Source organism: Alternaria arborescens (genome assembly GCF_004154835.1).
Source record: "Alternaria arborescens strain FERA 675 chromosome Unknown contig_2, whole genome shotgun sequence".
Classification (NCBI taxonomy): domain Eukaryota; kingdom Fungi; phylum Ascomycota; class Dothideomycetes; order Pleosporales; family Pleosporaceae; genus Alternaria; species Alternaria arborescens.
The window spans coordinates 80,571-99,428 of NW_021167857.1; the positions used below are offsets into that span (position 1 = coordinate 80,571).

The following is an 18,858-nucleotide window of genomic DNA, read 5'->3' on the forward strand; positions in this document are numbered from 1 at the left end:
CAACCTATCACAAATCACCCACAACAGCTCGAAGTTACGACGTCTTGGCATTCTCAGCCTTCTATATCGTTCTCACTACAAGAGTATCGGCTCATCTCCCCATTGCGAGTTGCTTGAGCCTTCTCATTCTGATTTTCCAGATCATTTATGTGCGTGCGACGAGATTCTTTTGTCTTTCTGCCAGTTCGTCTATATGAGTACAGACCTCACAATGGAACAAGCAAACATGCCCACTTTTGATATCTCTGATGCGGAAAAGGGAATTGTTCAGAGCCCACAGAGCTTCGGCGAAGCTTCCATTGATGGCAATAGCCGAGCAACGACCTTAGCCCTGAAAGAGACAAATCGGCATGACTTCACGCATAATGAGACGGGTAAGAGCGTTACAAAAGCCAAGCCCACGGCAGCTGAAATCGAACGCGAGATCATGGAGACCAAAACAATACCGTGTACGTAAACCATAGTTTTATAAGCCTTCTATATAACTAATTTCATAGCAGTAGAAGATTATCCAGAAGGTTATCCCCGTCAAGCAGCATTCCAATCGAGTGAGCCGAGCTGGTCGATTTATCGTGGATTCAACTACCTGCATTCTCGCGTTATCTTGGAGCTTCAGGACGAGCTCCGCTGTCTAGAGAAAGGCCTCACAGACATGGACTTGATCGATTCTAAGAACGGTAACGAGAAGCCATTACGGTCTCGAAGCGGAGATCTTGTGCAGGCCAAAAGAGCAAAGACTACGAGCAAGCGTGCGCACATCATCAACGAGATCAGATGTAAACTCGTGAACTATGGTATGACATATCACACAGATTTCAGGCTCTACAACTAATGCTATGGCAGACGAGATACTGTCCAAAGCACGCGACCTTAACGCGTTCCAACGTCCATCGAAGCGTGATTACCGCAACTTTCGGACGTGGTTCTATAACGTGAAACCACTGACTAACGACTCTGAAGAAGAGTTCATAATGCGTAAGGAAGACCTCGTGTCACTTCGACATGGCCGAGAATGGTCAGGTTTCGACGGTTTTATCGAATCGTGCCTTCGTAGAGTGCATTGTCGTCTTACTCAGGTAAGCCAAGACTGTCCATACCACATTCTCGAGCCTAACATACGCAGAAAATGTTCGCGACCAAGGAGCTTCGCGAAAAGACCAGCGACAAGTGCACATTTTACTACTCACAGTCACGTATCGAGAAGCTTGTTGGGCTGATCATCACTGTTATGATATTTGTCTTATTAGTCTTGCCGGTCGTGGCTATGTACCAGCTGACTTCGGTCGGTGACCGCAATTCTACTTTTGACGCTGTTGGTATCCTGGTTGTCTTCACGCTTCTATTCTCGGCAGCCATGTCACTTGTGACAAAGGCGAAGCGGCATGAACTCTTCGGAGCTAGTGCGGCATATTGCGCAGTACTGGTCGTTTTCATCAGCAATTTTAATAACGACGGAAACCACCAGCCTGAGTGATGATATTTGGGAGTGGGCAGTTGGAATTCTACTGTTTCTTTAGTTAGTGCACTTTCTTCCATACAACAGGGATTATGTTGTACCTTCATTTCCATATCAAATATACTGTATGCGCCCGCGGTTGAAACTTTTGTACTATGTATGCTCTCCTTGAGACTTTCTCTAGCAGGGAACTATAAGATTATCTTTAGTAGCGAGCGGGGAATAGAGAAAACATCCACGAACAATTCACTACATAATCTCGGAGTGTTCTTAATCAGAGGGATGGGTTTAAAAGCACGTAGATGGCCGTTTCCAAGACCAAAAAGCCCGTCAAGCACCGTATTGAAGATCATTAAACGACCAATGTCCATTTCCGGCACCAGCATCACCATCTCTTCTTCTATGGCGTAGGTCACAACAGACATATCGTGCTTGTCGAACAACATCACTCGAGTTGCGCCTGAACACCAGTGGCACTCCAAGAAGTACATGACTTTCGAAGCAATGTGTTGTTGTTATCTGCTATGGTCGTCGGTAATGCGGGGGATTTAGCTCCGGGTGGGGAAAATCGTCAACAGCACGAGAAGACCTCGGGATCATAATGACATACTCTCTACAAAGCTTGCCCAGGTGACACCTTCAGAACTCATTGCACAAGCTTGCAACCTCTCGACCAAAATGACCGACTCACCAATCGTTCTTATCACCGGCGGCAATACCGGTATCGGCTACGAAAGCGTCAAGGCTCTCTATGCCTCGCCACATCCGCACACCATCTTGATGGGCAGTCGTTCTCTGGAAAAGGCCAACGAGTCCATTTCCAGGCTTAAAAACGAGGTCTCAGGGTCTAAGTCGGAGCTCGTACCTATCCAAATCGACATTGAAGACGATGCATCTATTGAGAAAGCGTTCGGAGAGGTCGAGAGCAAGTATGGACGGGTCGATACTTTGGTCAATAATGCCGGTAATTTTCTTCCTTTTCTCCGTCGAGATGATAACCTGATTCATGGTAGGTGGATCATTCGACGGCATCATGCGCGAAGATCCTAGCTCCAAGGGCATCCGCGCAGCTTGGAATAAAGCCTACTCTCTTAACACAACCTCCACCCATGTGATGACGCATGTCTTTGCACCCCTCTTGATCGCCTCCTCTAATCCTAGGCTTATCTTCGTTACCTCTGGTCTGTCCTCTCTAGAAAATTGCTCCGGCAGTTTTGACTCCAAGCTCCTCAATACGCCACCGCCAAAGGGCTGGCCTAAACCACCATCTATGGCTCAAACAGCATACCGCTCTAGCAAGACTGCCCTGAACATGCTGATGCTGCACTGGGCGAAAACTCTTGGCGTGGATGGTGTCAAGGTATTCGGTATCAGCCCCGGGTTTTTAGCTACAGGACTGGGGGGTGCGGGGCCGGAAATGATGAAAAGATGGGGTGCGGGCGATCCAAGCATTGGTGGTGGCTTTATCAAGGATGTTGTTGAAGGAAAGAGAGACGATGATAGCGGAAAAGTCATTAACAAGGATGGCGTGCAGTCTTGGTAGATCTGACACCTACAACATGATTGGCCATCGTAGGTCACACAACCTTAGTGGTGTCTAATAATATCGACTCAAGTCCGTCTCGCACTGTTGATTTGTGATCCAAGTAGGCCAAGTCTGCTATGCCAATGTCCTTAATCTGCAGCTATCTTACTGACACCTAGCTATGTTAAGTTCATCCTCCATTGTATACTTGACTCCACGAGTAGCAATCTGTTGGGCTATAGCTCGAAAGATCTTGCATTACACTGCATACTATGATAAGGCTGACCCGCCTCGCAATTACTTTCGATTACTGCCCTACCAAGGTTCTTAATTTCTCTTCAACAACTTCTGTGATGGATGTAGAGCCTTCTGCCACATAATCGAATTGTATCCGATGTGGATATCGCATTGTGTAGCACTGTCGCTCGACGCGGGGGTAATTGCAATACTTTCGCCACTTAGCCTTGTGAGCTCACTTACCTTCCTGGGTATCTCGTGGTCTTTTCCGCCCCCACCACCTAAATGCATAAGTCTATCGTCTCCACCCTCACGGGTTGTCGTGATAGGCTCATTGGAAAATCACACTATGCTGCGCCTCGTCACCTTCGGCCCTTCCTTTCTTGGGGTCTACGGTATGCTTCTTTATCTATCAATATGACAATCTTGTTTGTACGTACGTTCTACATGGATATATGAGATGCCTCGAGTCCAGCCCCAGAGAAATGTCGGTTCCGTTAGCCATCATATAGAGAGCCGTTAGTGCTTCTACAAAACAAGTCAAGATTGTTGCCATGGAGTCTGAGCATGAGTCGGTATATCTTGGAATCTGGACGAATTGGTCTCATGGCTCTGTTGCCGGGCTCACACTCACGACCACCCTGCAAAACGGCGGCTTGCTTATTGCTTTTCTCGCGCTTTTCGTAAGTAAATCCCTTATATGAGCCATGTTCTTACACATGCTAACTTCGTTCACTAAATTCAGGTGACCTTTACTGGAACATGTTTCTGGGCAATCATTTCATTTTCTATCCACCAAAAGATGAGCAGGAAGGCACCCCAGAGTGCGTTGTACCACCAACAACAAGCGATACTTCGAAACTCAGACACAAGCACAGCAGCGCTATGGAGGCTGTCAAGGATGTCTTGGACCTGGCGCAGAGTTGTGCCATTGGCCATGCTCAAATCTGTCTCGCTGCCGCTAGTCATGAGCTTAGCAACTTTCTGCGCCTTCACTACCGCTGGAGTGTTTTCTTCACGAGTTGCTACATCGAGAGGCAGTGAGGTTCTTGTCGTAGGCGACAAATGCGCTACGCTAAACGGATCGCTTTTCACAACACAAAACATCCGCTCGTCACAATCATATCTTGCTAGTCGAATTAGATCGAGCGCCAACTATGAAGCAAATTGCTATGGGAAGTCCAGGTCGGCAGAGAAATGTCGCACTTTTGTCCGGGATACCCTTCCGATAACGATCACAAAGGGCAACCCCTGTCCTTTCCCAGGAAATGATCGGATATGTCGTTCACCGGAATCTGCCCTCCGTCTGTATTCTGGATTCTTGGATAGTCACCGCGACCTAGGTATCAATTCGCAGCCATCCTCAAGATTCCTTTATCGAACTGTGAACGAATGCGCTCCGATAAAAGACGAGGGTTATATGAAGTGGAACACATCAGCGAGACCACGGAATGTCCAGTTTCTGTACGGAAACGATCCGGTGATATGTGGAGAGGACCAATCCGGGTGTACTAGGCAGTTCGATGTTGTGCGTCTTGGGGAAGGAGGACCAAGAACAGCCCGCAGTGAGTACGGTATCTCGTGAGTATAGCTAATGGAAAGGCATGTCTCGTCACTGACACCTTGGTCAAGTTTAACCACACGTTATGACGTACTCGTTGAAGACAACCTTCAATCCCATGACTCATGGCAACCTATCCCTGAACTTTCAGTCTCTGATGCCGATGTAAGTGTCTTCTTCCTTGAGACGAACGATATCGTTTACTCTACGCCTGTCGTCGATCCGTGGTTTGCCGCTGAAGAGGGTCCCTTCAGCCGTTCCACGAGTTACGGGAATATCACCTACTACCAAAGCAATCAGCCGGTGAAGGCGCTAGCGTGCGTACAGCAGTACCAATTTTGCAACCCTTCTTTAAACCACAATGAAAGCTGCACGCCATTGATGGGTATATTCGAAGCAGCAAGATCTGCCCCTGCAACAGTGTTTTCGCAATCCAAAGACATCGATCGATTTCTCTGGTCTCTAGCTGCCATACAAAATATGGCTGGAGGTTTCACTGAAATCAGCATGGTCTTAAGAGGCGGATCTCTCCTAGCAAGTGACTACGTGTCTCAATTCGGGCAAGATGGCCTACCTGATAATCAGTGGGAACTTGAACTTGAACATTGGTTCAAGTTCACCATGGCCGATCTACAACGGGCGATAGTTGATCAAGCGACTGGTCCAGTTGTACCAGAAGCTCGATCATTCCACTCACCGCCTACGTCTCCCGGAGCGCGAGCGATCTGTAGCAACCAGAAGATTCGGAGCGATTCCTATACTTCGTTCAATGTGCTCGGCCTTATCTTGATATTCTCCCTTGGTAGCCTTATAATGCTCGTCTCGGCTTGCCTACCAACCGTTACTGCGCGTGTGCAAAGGTACAAAAACCCGTTTGCCAGTATCGAATGGGTTACAAGCGATACGTTGCAGCTCCAGCGGCTTGCACATGAGGCTATTGGCGCTGGGCAGTGGGAGGGCGCATGCGACGACTATCCGCGAACACGAAAAGGCGATCTTCTGGCTGTAATCGACATCTCTGACGGGAAGCATCCAGTACTCCGAGCTCCTGGAGAGATCAGAGTTCCAAAAGACGTGAAGCACGCAGAGGGTCAGGGAGATGAGAAGAGGGTGTCAGAGGAGCAAAGGAACGACTCGGCGCAGGAGTCCCTATTAAGTGTAGAGCTCCCACGCATTTCCTTGGAGCTATCGCATCGTTTCGCAGCTGGAGTATGTTAGTTTACACGTAGATACTTGATTTTCTAGGACAGCTCGTACGAATGAGAGAAGTCTCAACAAATTCATGGACGATATACTTAGCCTACCCATGTTGATGATGATTCTGGAAAGCAAAGGCGCGACACCACGGATCGCGTGCGGATGACGACATGACGCGTGCCTCGGTTACTTAGGACGTTATCGATAAAACGTCTAGGCATGCTGCACTATTACAAACCAGCCCTCAAAACCACTGCGAAATAACAAACTCTATTGAAAGATAAGAGCTTCACATGCCAACAACACGAGGCCAAAAGCGCGATGCGGAGATGGAGGCAGCACTGAAACTCTTTTTCTCAAGCCCACGCTTCGCAGTAGCCGGCGCTTCTTCAGATCCGTATAAATACGGACACAAAAGTATGCCAACATCTGTTCTTCCTGTCGTACCTTTCCTATATCATATCTGACGAGATGCTACAGTCTTCGCGTGGTATCTCCAGCACTCTCTTCCTGCGACGCCACTGAACCCAAAAAGCCCGAGTGTCACAATATTAAACCGTGCTCATACCACTGTGCCTTCACCACTCGCTCTGCAAGATCCACCAGCATCAAATTATTCTCTATCGGTCATCACGCCACCTGCCGTTACAAGGCAGTTGCTTAAAGAGGCGAAAGAGGCAGGTATTCCCGCGGTATGGCTGCAGCCTGGGAGCTTTGATGCAGAGGTTCTGGAGTATGCGCGAGCTAACTTTGAGGCGGCGATTGGTGGCAATGGCGGAAGAGGAGGAGAGGGGTGGTGTGTGCTTGTTGATGGAGAGGAAGGGCTAAGGATAGCTGGACGAGAGACGTCAAGACTTTGAACTAGATGGAAGATGGATCACACAGTATTTCTTCGCTCTGGTCCCACGGTTGGAGATGCCCCAATAATGTATGATTGCTCACGAAAGTCTATGATTACAAGTCCCTGCCCAATCCGGTTTTCACTTCCTCCTATCAGCTGGCCCCTCTCAGCCCTTCTTCCACGCGCTTTCCGTCTCAAGCCAAGTCGCAAAATCCTTCATCCCCGGATTCATCTTCTTACATCCCTCAACATCTGCACCAAATCCCACGTCACGGAACCAATTGAACATATATCCAAGCTCTTTCGACATCCAGCACAACGCGCCGGCAACAAATCGATAAGTCATCGGAAGCTTCTCTCCCGTCTTCTTCTCGAACGTTTCTTTGAACTGCTGAAAGGACAATGCCTCGCTCGCTAGCGATATGCTCTTGTTCTTGTATACTGGATCGTCATTCTTGAGAAACGCTTGAGCAGCGAAGAACCCAATGTCACTCGTGCCAATTAATTGCAACTTCTTTTCCCTAGGCATCTTGATCGCCCAACTCGTGGTGAAGACCTTGCCAAAGAAATTTGGTGTCAAGTTTTCAAAGAAAGCTACAGGACGCAGGACCGTGTACGTCATGCCACTTTTTTTGGCCTTAAAGAAGAGGTGCTGCTCGATGTTGTGCTTCGTGATGAAGTGTGGGACTACTGTCGGATCTGTGTCCGAGTTTGCACCTCCGCGGTCCGCAGAGGAGAAAATGAAGTGAGATACCCCATTCTTGATAGAGGCATCCACAAGGTCTTTGCCTTGTTTCTCTTCGTTCTTGCCAAGGGCCTGTGGGACTATTTAGCAAAGCCCAATGGTCAATCTTTGAAGCGCGCTTACCTGAACGCTGTAGACCCCCCAGATTGGTGCCTGCGTCGATTTTCTGGCTGTCTCAAATATCTCATCGACCGCATCAAGGTTTCCAGTGACTAGCTTGATGTTCGGAGACTTTTGCTGAAGCTTCTTGGATGATGAAGATTGAGCATCCCGCGTAAGGGCTAGGATCTCGTAGGGTGGGTTCGCTCTCAGTAAGGCATCTACGACCGAGCCACCTTGCTTGCCAGTTGCACCCGTGACAAGAACTCTTCTGAGAGCCATGGATGGTTGATAAAGTATTAGATGATGAGGTTGAGGCGAAGAAAGCGTGACTTTGACTGTTGTCGATATTGGAAATTGGGTAACTTCTGCATGTCTTATAAGGGCCCGTTATGTGAGGTATAATGTTAAGGCATCATCAAAGCATTGCAAGTTCGCATGGTGTTGCACGCAGCGAGCGCGCGAGCCGGCACATCGTTCGTCCGCTTTTGGCAGTGGCTGACATTGATGACGCTGATTGGTGCTCGGCCTTCAGAACAACGAACGCGAGGCGGCATGACAGAGCGATCCTCCCGGTCACAGCTCCATCACATTGTCCAAGCTAACAACACAAGGTAACCATGCGGATGCTCGTTGACAAGTAGCGCATTAGAGCGCAAAAAAGGGTATATGTATATGCTAACTTTACAGTTCCTAACATTTCGAAATGACATGTATCGCGTTACTTAGCCAATGAAAGTTACATCTCCTTCGCAACAGCCTCTAGAGACTCCTTGAAGATGTTGCAAGCCTGGCTCAATTCCTCCTCGCTGATTGTGAGTGGTGGGATGAATCTCAGTACGTCGAACACGGAGGTACTGAGAAGAAGCATGTCTCGCTTGACACACTCCTGTACAATCTTGGGTGCTATCTGCGGCTGACTCTGACCATTACGCGCGGCGGTGTTTGACGAGTCGCGTTGTAGCTCCGGGTTCGCGAACTGCACACCGACCATGAGACCTGATCCACGAACATCTTCGATCAAATTGCCGGCCTTAGTCCCAGAAGACTTAAGATCATTGAGGAATGAGAATATTTGCTTGGAGCGTGCAGCGACGTTATCTAGAATCTTTTCCTCGTGGAAGGCTTTGATTGTTGCTGTCGCGGCGGCGCATGCGACTGCGTTGCCCGCATATGTTCCACCCATCGATCCGGGTTTCTGGAGATCCATGAGCTTCTTGCTGCTGGCGATACCAGATAGAGGGAACCCATTGGCAATGCCCTTTGCGAAGACAAGAATGTCTGGCCGTACGCCCGACTCTTGGACAAACCACTGGTGTCCCGTACGACCCATACCAGATTGGACTTCGTCGGCGATGAAAAGGACATTGTGCTCGTCGCATATTTGCCTGACACCATGTAGGAACTCTGGAGGGGCGGGGACGTAGCCTCCCTCACCCAGAACAGGCTCCAGGATTACAGCAGCGGTGTCTGCCGGAGACGTTTGCTGCTGCAGAGTAAGCCTCAACTGAAGCAGTGCCTGGCTCACGAGCTGGTCCTTTGGTGTGTCTGGTGGGAGGCCAAACTGGCTATAGTATGGGAACGCAGACGCGAAGACGCCGCCCATTAGTGGGCCATGACCCTCACCATAGATAGTCTTTGATCTCGTCATCGATGCAGTGGCGTTTGTGCGGCCATGGTAGGAGCCTTGCATGACGATGATGTTGGGCTTCTTCGTCGCGGCACGAGCCAGTTTAACGGCGGCTTCAACCGCCTCAGCACCCGAATTCCAGAAGAAGACGGTATCGAGTGATTCGTGCGGGAGGATTGGAATCAGCTCTTTGAGAAGAGCGATCTGTGCGGAGCTGAAGCCAATGTTGACTTGGGCGTGGGTAATCTTGTTGCATTGTGCCGCTGCAGCGGCACTGACCTTCGGGTGACAATGACCAAGATTCACGACTCCGATGCCAGCAGTCATGTCCAGCAGCTTAACGCCCTTGTCTGTGGTGATGAAGGTGCCCTTGCCATCTTCAAAGACATGCTTTGTGAGGCGGCCAATGCCCTTTGCAATGTGTTGTTCGCCGAATGCCGCTGTATCCATGTCGGAGGACGCTTGTCGTGTAGTAGTAAACGTTCGTAGATTCGTTCGGACGGGTCGTGGGAAAGAGGATGCAAGACTGCGGGAAGCTGGTACGCCGGCTCTAAGAAAGGTAGTTGTCTTCATTATGTATCGTTGTGATGGTAGTGCTACGCTCGAGCGCCGTGGAGTATAATGCGGAGGGGTTCGGCTTGAAACGGCCTGACGTAGCTAGTACGCACCGCTTGTCGTTTATCTCCGAAAATAGACGCCTTACACGCGTTCATGTGACCTTCGCGACAATTCACGGTAGTCAACAACTCAACTTTAACATGCCTGCTAACCCCTTTGGGCAATTCAAGAGAATTTATCGCCAAGACTGTGTGTATGTTTTGCCCAGTAACAGATTGTCTACACGCCCCACACGCCCGATCTCTGTAGAATGGCCAGCAGCTGTTGCTTGGGCAGATTTTTTTCCAACTATGACTACGCGTATGCCGCTCTTGACTCGGCCGCCCAACAGACCACCTTACAAGCAACTGAACCGAAGTATACTGATTGAACGGTGGCGTCAACGTTTATGACTATCTTACAAGCGTGGGGTATATCGGGAGATAAACGATGAGCTTAAACTGCCTTCTATTCTCGGGTAGTGCAGTACTTCTCCGCAGCCTCCCAGAACGTTAATGGATTGTGGGTCTACGGAGAATACAGCATGATGGGAGCCTTCCACGATTACGTTCAGAATATAGGGAACATTGGGTGGCGCATGTTCGTTAAACTGTTCAAAGCCTTTGGTTCTTCGACTTCGTTCGGTTTTCCTTTGATTGTAGGCACATAGTCTCAGACATGGCTTCCCTCCTTACGGTCCCAAGACACTGACCCAGGGTTTCCATGGCCTCCGGCAATTGTTGATGTTACAGTGAACTTAGTCTCCTTGATAATGTTCTTCTGCGAGTCGCCGTCGCTATGATCAGCGTCATCATTGTCACCCAAAGTCTGGAATGTGTCCATAGCTATCCCACGCGAGCGCAAGGTGGGCTGCCTGCCGTTCGTCCCCGATTGGTATGCTCTTCCACTGGATGCGGCAGGTGTATTAGAGCCTGCGGATACCCTGATGCGAAGGGAGAGGAGAGGGCGAAGAGGAGGCAGTGAGCCGGCGATGAGGCCGATGCCTACTTCGGTCAGAGACCAGAAGCCGATTTTGCCCGTACTGTACATGAACTCGCCAGGGTCACTGTAAAGCGTGAGGTACTTGAGACGCACGATGGTGGCGCACGATGCACTGAGTCAAGTTAGTTGTTGGCCACGTAGCGTGAGGGGTGCTGGATGCCCTACAAAGAAGCGAGCGCTAGCATCACAGCCACTGAAGCCTTGACAGCCCCCTTCATCTGAACATTCCAAAGCAGGATCGCAGGCATGATTGAGAGACTGAAGTCTGCTGCAATTTCGATGGCTGAATAGAACAGACTGACGTTCGTGTTGAGCTGCAGGTTGCAGGTGCCGTTTGACTCGCCCCAGAGAGTGTTGATAGGATGACCTAGTCGGGTCGTTAGCAACGTTATGTACCCCATATAGAGCAAGTTGACCCACAGATATTTGCGATACCTATACAGAAAACAAGAGCTGCAACGATAGTAGCCCCAATAAGAGCCCGCAGACCCCATGTGAAGAATTGACGATTGGCGGCGATACGGAGAAGCGCCACTGCAACACTGATCTTAACGAACATGGCGCTGACAGCATAGAAATACTCCGCGATATAGAAGAGCTGGTAGACGTCAGTTTGGGTCCCAGTAGAACTTTGTGTAAAGGATGTATCTACCTTTGTCCCCTTGGATATTGTTACGGGTGGCAGCTCCCGTGCAAACTGCCCGGAGCCATAGAAACAGCAGACTATGCAAAGAGAGGCCGTGACTGAGAATAGAATCTGTAATAAGCTATCAGCCTGCGTATCACATACTGGTGGTGTCCAATTCTTACAACTCCAACAAACATAAGGTAGTCATCCATACCCCACGCTTTTCTCCATACCCGAACTCCGACTCGCATGGAGAAAACGACCCAACTCAACACGAGCAATATGATCGCGCAATACAACAATGCCACTCCATCTCTAGCTACCTCAACAGTCGTCATACTCCCCACGCAATAATGATAAACAGATTAAAGACTCGAAACGAAGCAAGCAGGTGAAGAACAAGAGATCCTGGGGCAGCTTGGGGCAGCTCGTCGGACGACATATATTGGACGTTTCATCTCTACCATGTTGTGCCATAGGAGGTTGCCGCTTTTCGGTCGATGCATGTCCTGAACTGTGAGCCGTGCGAACAGGGCCTCGTGTCGAAATGTTAGGCCACGGGCGCTAGACGGAAGGAGCTTCGTCTGTATGGGATCTAATGTGTCACTTAGCCGCGGAACCTACCAACGTGGTAGTGTTTGGTCTATCAATGCCGGATGGTCCGACATTCTCTTCGAGACCCTGCTGTGCGGAAGTCTAGCTTTCTTTACGCATGGTCCATCACGGGCCGCGACGTGACAGGAGCTGCTTGCATGGAAGGAGCCTTCTTGTGCTATCCTGCGATTGGCTTCAAAGACAGAAAAGCCGTTGAAGCGTGGTTGACCCCTTACCATGCTCTATGTACGTACACGATACATGGGTCGCGTGATTTTCTTTTCCTGTCGGGCCGTTGCCAGTTAAAGTGGGTCTTGCAGCTTCTACAACCCTGAGCTTTGTTCCAGCATCGGCCTTACACAGATTACGTGAGTAGGATACGTTCGTTCTCAGCCAAGACGCCGGGAAAAGTTGGACAATTGTTCGGGCTGGTCTGCTGCCGTTGAAGTGCAGCCTCTGACTAATTGCTGGGCAGGCAAAGACGCTTGGCTTGACATCGATTTTATGGCTCCTGGGCCACGGCTCGCTTACCACGAGCCGCATCCTTCCCTGCGATAAAAAAACGGGCCCCGTCTGGAAGACCTTTCCGGGTTTGTTGTCTTCCCTGTAAATCTCCGGAGGCTTCCCAGATCTTGTTTGAGGTGATGTTTCTAGGCCTAGAATCCCGGCAGCCTCACATTCAGTCGTTGACTGTTCCAAATCAGTGCACTCTAGCATGAGCTTGAGCCGATACGCTCTGATGTGCAGGGGGCCCGATATGTCTGCATATTACCCTCTCCCTTTCTGGTTTTCGTTTGAACTTCCATTCGTCTACTTTCATCATACCTAATTTCGCCATGACATCCTTCCAGATCCAAGACTCTGACCTAACAGGCTTCCAGGGCAAAGTTGCCGTCGTGACCGGTATTACGACCCCGTCAAATAAGCTTCGAGAACCAAAGTACTGACATCGTCGTAGGTGGGTCATCAGGCATCGGCCTCGCCACAGCTGAGCTATTGGTCTCTCTAGGCGCACTAGTTGTCGTTGGCGATATTCAAGCACCACCGGCGTCTGTGGCTGATTGTCACTTCGTCCAAATCGATGTCAGGCGCTGGAACGATCTTACGAAACTTTTCAAATCCGCGAAAGAAAAGCATGGTCGAGTTGACTTTGTATTCGCCAATGCCGGCATTGGACCAAGGGCGAACTATCTGGCTCTTGACATCGACGAAAACGGCGATCCAAAGGAACCAAATGAGGACACCCTAGATATCAACCTGGACAGCGTGGTCAAGACCGTTACGCTTGCTACTCATTACATGAAGGACCAGGCCGAGGGTGGATCTATTGTCATCATGGGGTCCAGCACCGGCTTGCATCCCGTCCGAGCAGTTGATTATTGTGAGTAACAGGTTCGCCGATCATATGTAGATCTCTAACTGACAACGCGACTCAGCGACGGCTAAAGCGGGTGTTCTAGGCTTCGGTAGGAGTTTCGCCCTTTTGGTGGAAGCTGCTGGTCTGCCTATCCGTGTCAACACACTCGCCCCTTCATGGACAGCAACTCAAGTCTTGCCCAATTTGAAGGGCCTTCTAGATGCTGTCTCAGAGAACTGCCAGTCTACCGCAGTGGTTGCCCGGGCTGCCGCATATTTGATGGCGGACAAGTCTCGCCGCGGAGATCTCATCTTTGTCTGCGATGGTAAATACACGGAAATCGAGAAATCCGTGCTCGCGCCAGCGTATGCAACCATCAAAGGGGATGGACCGAGTGACGACGCCGTACTCGCAAAGGTTATGGCTCTAGGTAGTTAGAAAGTTGATGAATTCGAAAGCAAATTTGAATGTATTAAAATGGACAGCGGGCACACCCGCAGCTGGGACAACAGCGTGGTGACATGAGTAACGGTGGCAAACCCGTGGATTTGGAAGAACGACAAGCCCCTGCCAAGACGCTACCTATCATCCCGCTTCCGATTAGGCGTCCTGGTATCTAAATAATGCAAGCGCGCTGCAACTTATGCTAGTAATAACGGGAATTCATCATACGAGCTGTCAGGCCTAAACACACTGACTGTAGTAGTCACCGTTCGCCTTGCATGTTGATCCACTCGCACAGTTCGTGCATCCACTGTACGTCATACCGCCACACTGCGCATACTTTGCTACTTCGCATATAGGAGCAGCCGATGCAGTCGGTGCAGCAGCTGTACTGGTTATCAAAGTAGTAGGGGTTGCTGGTTGAGCTGTTGGTGCAGCAGACGACGCTGGAGCAGGAGCATTCCCCGTACCATCCCAGACAGCAGGGCCTGGAATAGGGTATGTGGTTGCCTTCATAGCTTCGGGAGAGTCGATGTTGAAAGCGATTCCGGGTTCTGTTCCGGTGTATGCACCAGGGAAAGACACGAGCGCAGATGACGGAGGGGAGGCTGTGCCAGAACCTGTCACGGTGAACTGAGCGCATTCAGGATAGACTAGCGGGTGTCAGCTAATGTTGTGATGCAAGTGCATCGAATAAGAAGCTTACACTGTGGATTGTTCGCCTGATGGACGGCGATGAGTTCATGTCGGATCAGGTAGTTACCCGCTGCGAGTGTGGCTGGAATGGTGACCGTGGCATATAGAGTGTCAAGGATGGCATCACCCGCCCAGATTCCTGCGTTCTCAGTGCCGGATATAAGACCTTGCTCGAATATCTTGACTGTAGTTACGTGAGCAACGTTGTACATCTAAGGGAGAACTGACACGTACACCAGACCTTGCCTGCTCCATCAAAGCTGTCACAAGATCCTGGACATTTCGCCATGTATACGAGAAGTGAAGTCGGCCTATGAGTCCATTGCTTCCAGTGTGTCTTCAACTTTGCGCCAGCGGCAATGGTACCTGACACGCCTGTACCGAGCGTGCCCTTGTTGTTGCAACGGATGTTGACTGTCTATGGAGTGTTAGCTTCTGCTTGGTCCACCTTCGTGCAAAGTCTTACAGAAAGATCTTTGATGTACATAGGATCGTAACTTGAGTACTGTCGCTGAATTGTCTTTTGACCCGCAGCCGAGTTGTAGGGCGACCATCTTGAACTTGTTAGAGTACGCAATAAACAGACATGATAAGATCGTTACCCTTCATATGTTGTATCTCCCACAATATACTGATCGACTCCACCATGTGCGGTTGCGGTCGCTATCAGCGAAGCAACTCCTGTGAAGACTGTAAAGAACTTCATGTTGCCTTTCGATATTATTGAGTAGAGATGAAGGATATTTTGTTTGGCTGCGTGAGAAGACCAGAAGTCGTACAGACCGAGAGTGCATCATCTCATATACACTTCGTCTGCCCCTGCAAGCCATACTAGCGTGTACCGCGTGACAAGACCGGGTATTCAGTCATGTAGCGGAAGCAAATCTCCACATGTGCCATAGATTGATGTCTACTGCTAGACCGCGTGCTCGGTTTGCCACAGCCGCATGGCGCCTCGGTCTAGGGAGAAGCTCGTGTTACCGGGCTAGATCTGGGGAAGAACAATTAATCTTTTTGGTCGACCAATGATGCTGGGAGATGAGTGAGGCTTTTTGGGTAGTCTGACGGAGAAAGCAGCCGTTGTGGGTGTATATAGATGAAGTTCGCAGGGATGTTAATAGCCGGAGGTCAAAATTCGCGGGGACATCGGTAGCTTGTGCCCATGACTTCGATGCTTGGTATATGAGGGTGTGGGTCATCTATAATTTGAAAAAGTCTTGAATCAGAGATGCTCGATGCTTGGTTGACTGTGGAGACCGCCTAGGTGAAGTCCAGGGCTTGAGTCGCATGGTTGTCTGGGATTTGACTCAAGACAAAGCTGGTGATGGACATCAACGAACTACTGTTCCTGTAAAACATAGGCAAGACTGATTACGCACAAACTTGTAAGAAGTACCGATTCGGAGGCCGTTTACCGAAGAGTTATAAAATCGCTTATGCGCGTTGCGACAGTATTCATTGCACGTGCAGATTTGCAGACCATGCTGAGCGAGATGGAAACCTGGTTGGTAAGCTTGGCTGTGGGAACATCCCATGTCATTCCAGGGTGCGATGGCTTGTCTGAGCGAGGAAGACTGAACGGTGAACCGAATATATTCAGAACATACAATGCTTCGGTAGCTGATGTCCTCGTCACCGGTGGAGGTAGGTAAGATCGTGCGACCGAGGTATCGGGCAGACTGTCACTTAACTTGGTCGCCTGACAAGACGGTATAGTGTTCAATAGCGCCATGCAATGATGCCCATCGTCGGATAAGCATTGGTATGCGTGGGGTGCCATCCTACGTTGAGCAGAGGGTCGAAAAATGAAGACAGATCCGAGTTCCAGGTCCGAAAGCATCTCTCGGAGACGGAGTGGCGCTCAAAGCTTAATTAAGGCTTCTGGTAAGTTAGAAACAACTTGGTTATTGCCGGACTTACTCAAATGGCAACCCAGCTGGAGGAGAGTACCGTGCGAAGAGACAACATGATAGGAAATGACTTTCATGCACTACTTGGTTCCCCAAACGCCATAGTGGTGGTTCTGAGATAGTTCGGTAACCAAATGAAGGAAAGCAAAAAGTAGAATGGCGAAAGACACAAGATCTTGAATCAGGTGCCATGCAGACCCACCCATTTACCTCGGCAGAGACTGGTAGATCCACCGTATGTGCCGCTTGCAGTGTCGCAGAGATAGATGAGTTCAACGACCCCAGATTTATACCCACCGCAAAATCCGACCTGGTGCACGCTCTCCATGACCAGCAACCTCTTTATCCAATCAAGCATACGCAAGCCAGACTACTGTAGATAGCTTCCAGGGTTGCGCCCTTGAAGTGTAACAAGGAGGTCGTAGAAGTCCTTCCTCCAGTCGACACACTCAAGGTATTCCCACCAGAGGCGAAGTGCAGGCTCCTCATCCATATCAGACTGTATTTGATTAGCTTCCACGCTGTCTGCACCTCCATGCAACTTACCGCATCGAAAGCCTTGAGAATAGACTGCTTTTTGATCATGGCGGTCTTCATGTTGGCCTCACGCTCCCACTCACGAAGTTGTTCAACGTACTTGCGCACGTCTTTAGCCATCTTCTCGGTTAACTCGATCTCTGTATGAGAATCGATAGTGGTTTCGTGGTCTGGGGCAGCATAAAGACGGCCTTCGTACTCGGGCTTGCGAAAGAAATGCTTTTTGAGCTCTTCTGTAACCCACTCCTCGCGCGTTGTCGAAGTGAGCTCCTCAGCCCAGTAGTTCTTAACGTGCTGAGGTACCCTAGCTGTCATGGTGTCATAGTCCAACTTATCAGACCACCGTGTCTGGGAATAGTTTCCATAGTACATGTAACGCTTGTCGACCAGAACAAACATGGGTACATTCTCGTATGAGTTGGAGTCGTCACCAAGTAGATCCGCAAACTCTTCCTCCGGGGCCTTATTGAAGAAGGCAGTGAGCTTTGCACCATGGTCTCCAGGCGCCTCGGGAAGGTATGGTTCATTCTGCGGGTCTAGCTGGTAGTACGTGCGGTTCTTGAGGATACATGGACCCTTGCCTTTGACAAAGCATAGGCCCGATGACCAAGAAGATCCGCCAAGGATATTGGCAAGGAAGTCAGGATGGAATGTGACGGTAGTGTTACCTGGAAGAATTGGACCTGAGAAGGCGTCCAAAGTTGTAAGATGGTAGGGCTTCCAAGCTCGGTTCAAGGAAATGCGTTCGAGGGACAATGCTTGATCCTGAACAACCGTCTTTGGTGAGACGGGTGGAGTTGGCGCTGGCATAGGAATTTGCTTGACTGCTACATCGGTCTGAACGTTGCTAGTGGCATGGTTCTGAGGGTTGCGGGCCACGATCTGTTCCTTGGTACTGCATCACGGTCAGTTCCGAATAAAGCACGATGTGTCAAGTATTTTCACGCTTGTACGCGGTAGACTCACCTGCCGTCATTGCTGGGTTCTGCTTTCTTGCCACGCAAATGTGGAGGCAGCGAACTCTTGACTGTACCGCCACTGGTCACACTAGCAGCTCTGAGATGGGGAGGCGTACTGCCATTCATCTTGGAGGAGGCCATACTATTCGCCTTTTGCACGTCAGCGCTGCCATTCACAGATCCGTGTACCTCGTCTTTGAGGCTTTCCAACTCTGCCCGGAGTTGTACAGCTTCCTGGTGTGATGTCTTTGCATCCACTTCTTGAAACGGGCCAACACGTACTGGCCAACCACCTTTCTTTAGCTTGTCGACGGAGGAGAGGTCGTGGTGTAGTTCTCGAAGATCATTGACATCCTCGAGCAAGCTTGCATGTCCCTCCTCCAAATTGAGAACCCGTGCCTCCAGGTATGATGAGGAAGGGCTGCTCACCTGGCTGGCCGTGCCGTTCTGCAGAGGACGGGTTGGAGCGAAGTTGTTGGCCGTAGGGTTCATCATGTACTGTGGAGAGTACGGACCGTGGAGGACTGGATCACGGTCAGACATTGTACCTCGAGATTACTGGACCACTCCAAACCAAGGCGACTTGTGAGTCTGTGATGATCTGGAACTATCTGGACTGCAATACAGTGTGAGCCTACAATGAGTGTAAGGGAATAATGGTCGGAGTCTCACCGTGAGATAGTGGTCCAAGGTCGTGAGAAGCCGTGAGTAAGTAAGACGTACTTGAATAAATGAAGCAGAGATAGCAATGGGAGGGAGATAGAAGAAGAGACGGTGGGAAACCTCAGAGGACTTGCTTATATAGGCTGCAAGTGAGAGTATAGAGGCGGTGGTAAGGCGGCA

The 18,858-nt window shown here is 49.9% G+C and overlaps 9 protein-coding genes across 9 annotated transcripts; 4 read left to right on the forward strand and 5 right to left on the reverse strand.

The window, feature by feature from the left end:
- Nucleotides 1–211: 211 nt before the first annotated feature.
- On the forward strand, nucleotides 212–1,474 carry AA0111_g837 (hypothetical protein; the record flags this gene model as incomplete). The annotated part of the gene is made up of 4 exons (XM_028654809.1): nucleotides 212–449; nucleotides 501–794; nucleotides 844–1,076; nucleotides 1,124–1,474. 4 exons carry the CDS (start codon nucleotides 212–214, stop codon nucleotides 1,472–1,474), a joined length of 1,116 nt encoding a protein of 371 aa, XP_028511521.1.
- Nucleotides 1,475–2,134: 660 nt separating this feature from the next.
- AA0111_g838 (hypothetical protein) lies at nucleotides 2,135–2,999 on the forward strand (the record flags this gene model as incomplete). Its single annotated transcript, XM_028654820.1, has 2 exons — nucleotides 2,135–2,420; nucleotides 2,470–2,999. The coding sequence occupies 2 exons, from the start codon at nucleotides 2,135–2,137 to the stop codon at nucleotides 2,997–2,999; spliced, it is 816 nt and encodes a 271-aa protein (XP_028511512.1).
- Nucleotides 3,000–5,286: 2,287 nt separating this feature from the next.
- AA0111_g839 (hypothetical protein) lies at nucleotides 5,287–5,997 on the forward strand (the record flags this gene model as incomplete). The annotated part of the gene is made up of 1 exon (XM_028654831.1): nucleotides 5,287–5,997. The coding sequence occupies one exon, from the start codon at nucleotides 5,287–5,289 to the stop codon at nucleotides 5,995–5,997; it is 711 nt and encodes a 236-aa protein (XP_028511513.1).
- Nucleotides 5,998–6,983: 986 nt separating this feature from the next.
- AA0111_g840 (hypothetical protein) lies at nucleotides 6,984–7,943 on the reverse strand (the record flags this gene model as incomplete). Its single annotated transcript, XM_028654843.1, has 2 exons — nucleotides 6,984–7,634; nucleotides 7,686–7,943. 2 exons carry the CDS (start codon nucleotides 7,941–7,943, stop codon nucleotides 6,984–6,986), a joined length of 909 nt encoding a protein of 302 aa, XP_028511213.1.
- A 457-nt stretch (nucleotides 7,944–8,400) lies between these two features.
- On the reverse strand, nucleotides 8,401–9,864 carry AA0111_g841 (hypothetical protein; the record flags this gene model as incomplete). The annotated part of the gene is made up of 1 exon (XM_028654854.1): nucleotides 8,401–9,864. One exon carries the CDS (start codon nucleotides 9,862–9,864, stop codon nucleotides 8,401–8,403), a length of 1,464 nt encoding a protein of 487 aa, XP_028511212.1.
- Nucleotides 9,865–10,560: 696 nt separating this feature from the next.
- Nucleotides 10,561–11,449, reverse strand: AA0111_g842 (hypothetical protein; the record flags this gene model as incomplete). Its single annotated transcript, XM_028654865.1, has 3 exons — nucleotides 10,561–11,002; nucleotides 11,056–11,257; nucleotides 11,311–11,449. 3 exons carry the CDS (start codon nucleotides 11,447–11,449, stop codon nucleotides 10,561–10,563), a joined length of 783 nt encoding a protein of 260 aa, XP_028511214.1.
- Nucleotides 11,450–12,948: 1,499 nt separating this feature from the next.
- On the forward strand, nucleotides 12,949–13,907 carry AA0111_g843 (hypothetical protein; the record flags this gene model as incomplete). Its single annotated transcript, XM_028654876.1, has 3 exons — nucleotides 12,949–13,015; nucleotides 13,071–13,493; nucleotides 13,549–13,907. 3 exons carry the CDS (start codon nucleotides 12,949–12,951, stop codon nucleotides 13,905–13,907), a joined length of 849 nt encoding a protein of 282 aa, XP_028511074.1.
- Nucleotides 13,908–14,153: 246 nt separating this feature from the next.
- On the reverse strand, nucleotides 14,154–15,315 carry AA0111_g844 (hypothetical protein; the record flags this gene model as incomplete). Its single annotated transcript, XM_028654887.1, has 5 exons — nucleotides 14,154–14,566; nucleotides 14,620–14,793; nucleotides 14,844–15,027; nucleotides 15,076–15,163; nucleotides 15,212–15,315. 5 exons carry the CDS (start codon nucleotides 15,313–15,315, stop codon nucleotides 14,154–14,156), a joined length of 963 nt encoding a protein of 320 aa, XP_028511210.1.
- Nucleotides 15,316–16,889: 1,574 nt separating this feature from the next.
- On the reverse strand, nucleotides 16,890–18,558 carry AA0111_g845 (hypothetical protein; the record flags this gene model as incomplete). The annotated part of the gene is made up of 3 exons (XM_028654898.1): nucleotides 16,890–17,018; nucleotides 17,066–17,951; nucleotides 18,023–18,558. 3 exons carry the CDS (start codon nucleotides 18,556–18,558, stop codon nucleotides 16,890–16,892), a joined length of 1,551 nt encoding a protein of 516 aa, XP_028511209.1.
- Between the last annotated feature and the right edge of the window lie 300 nt (nucleotides 18,559–18,858).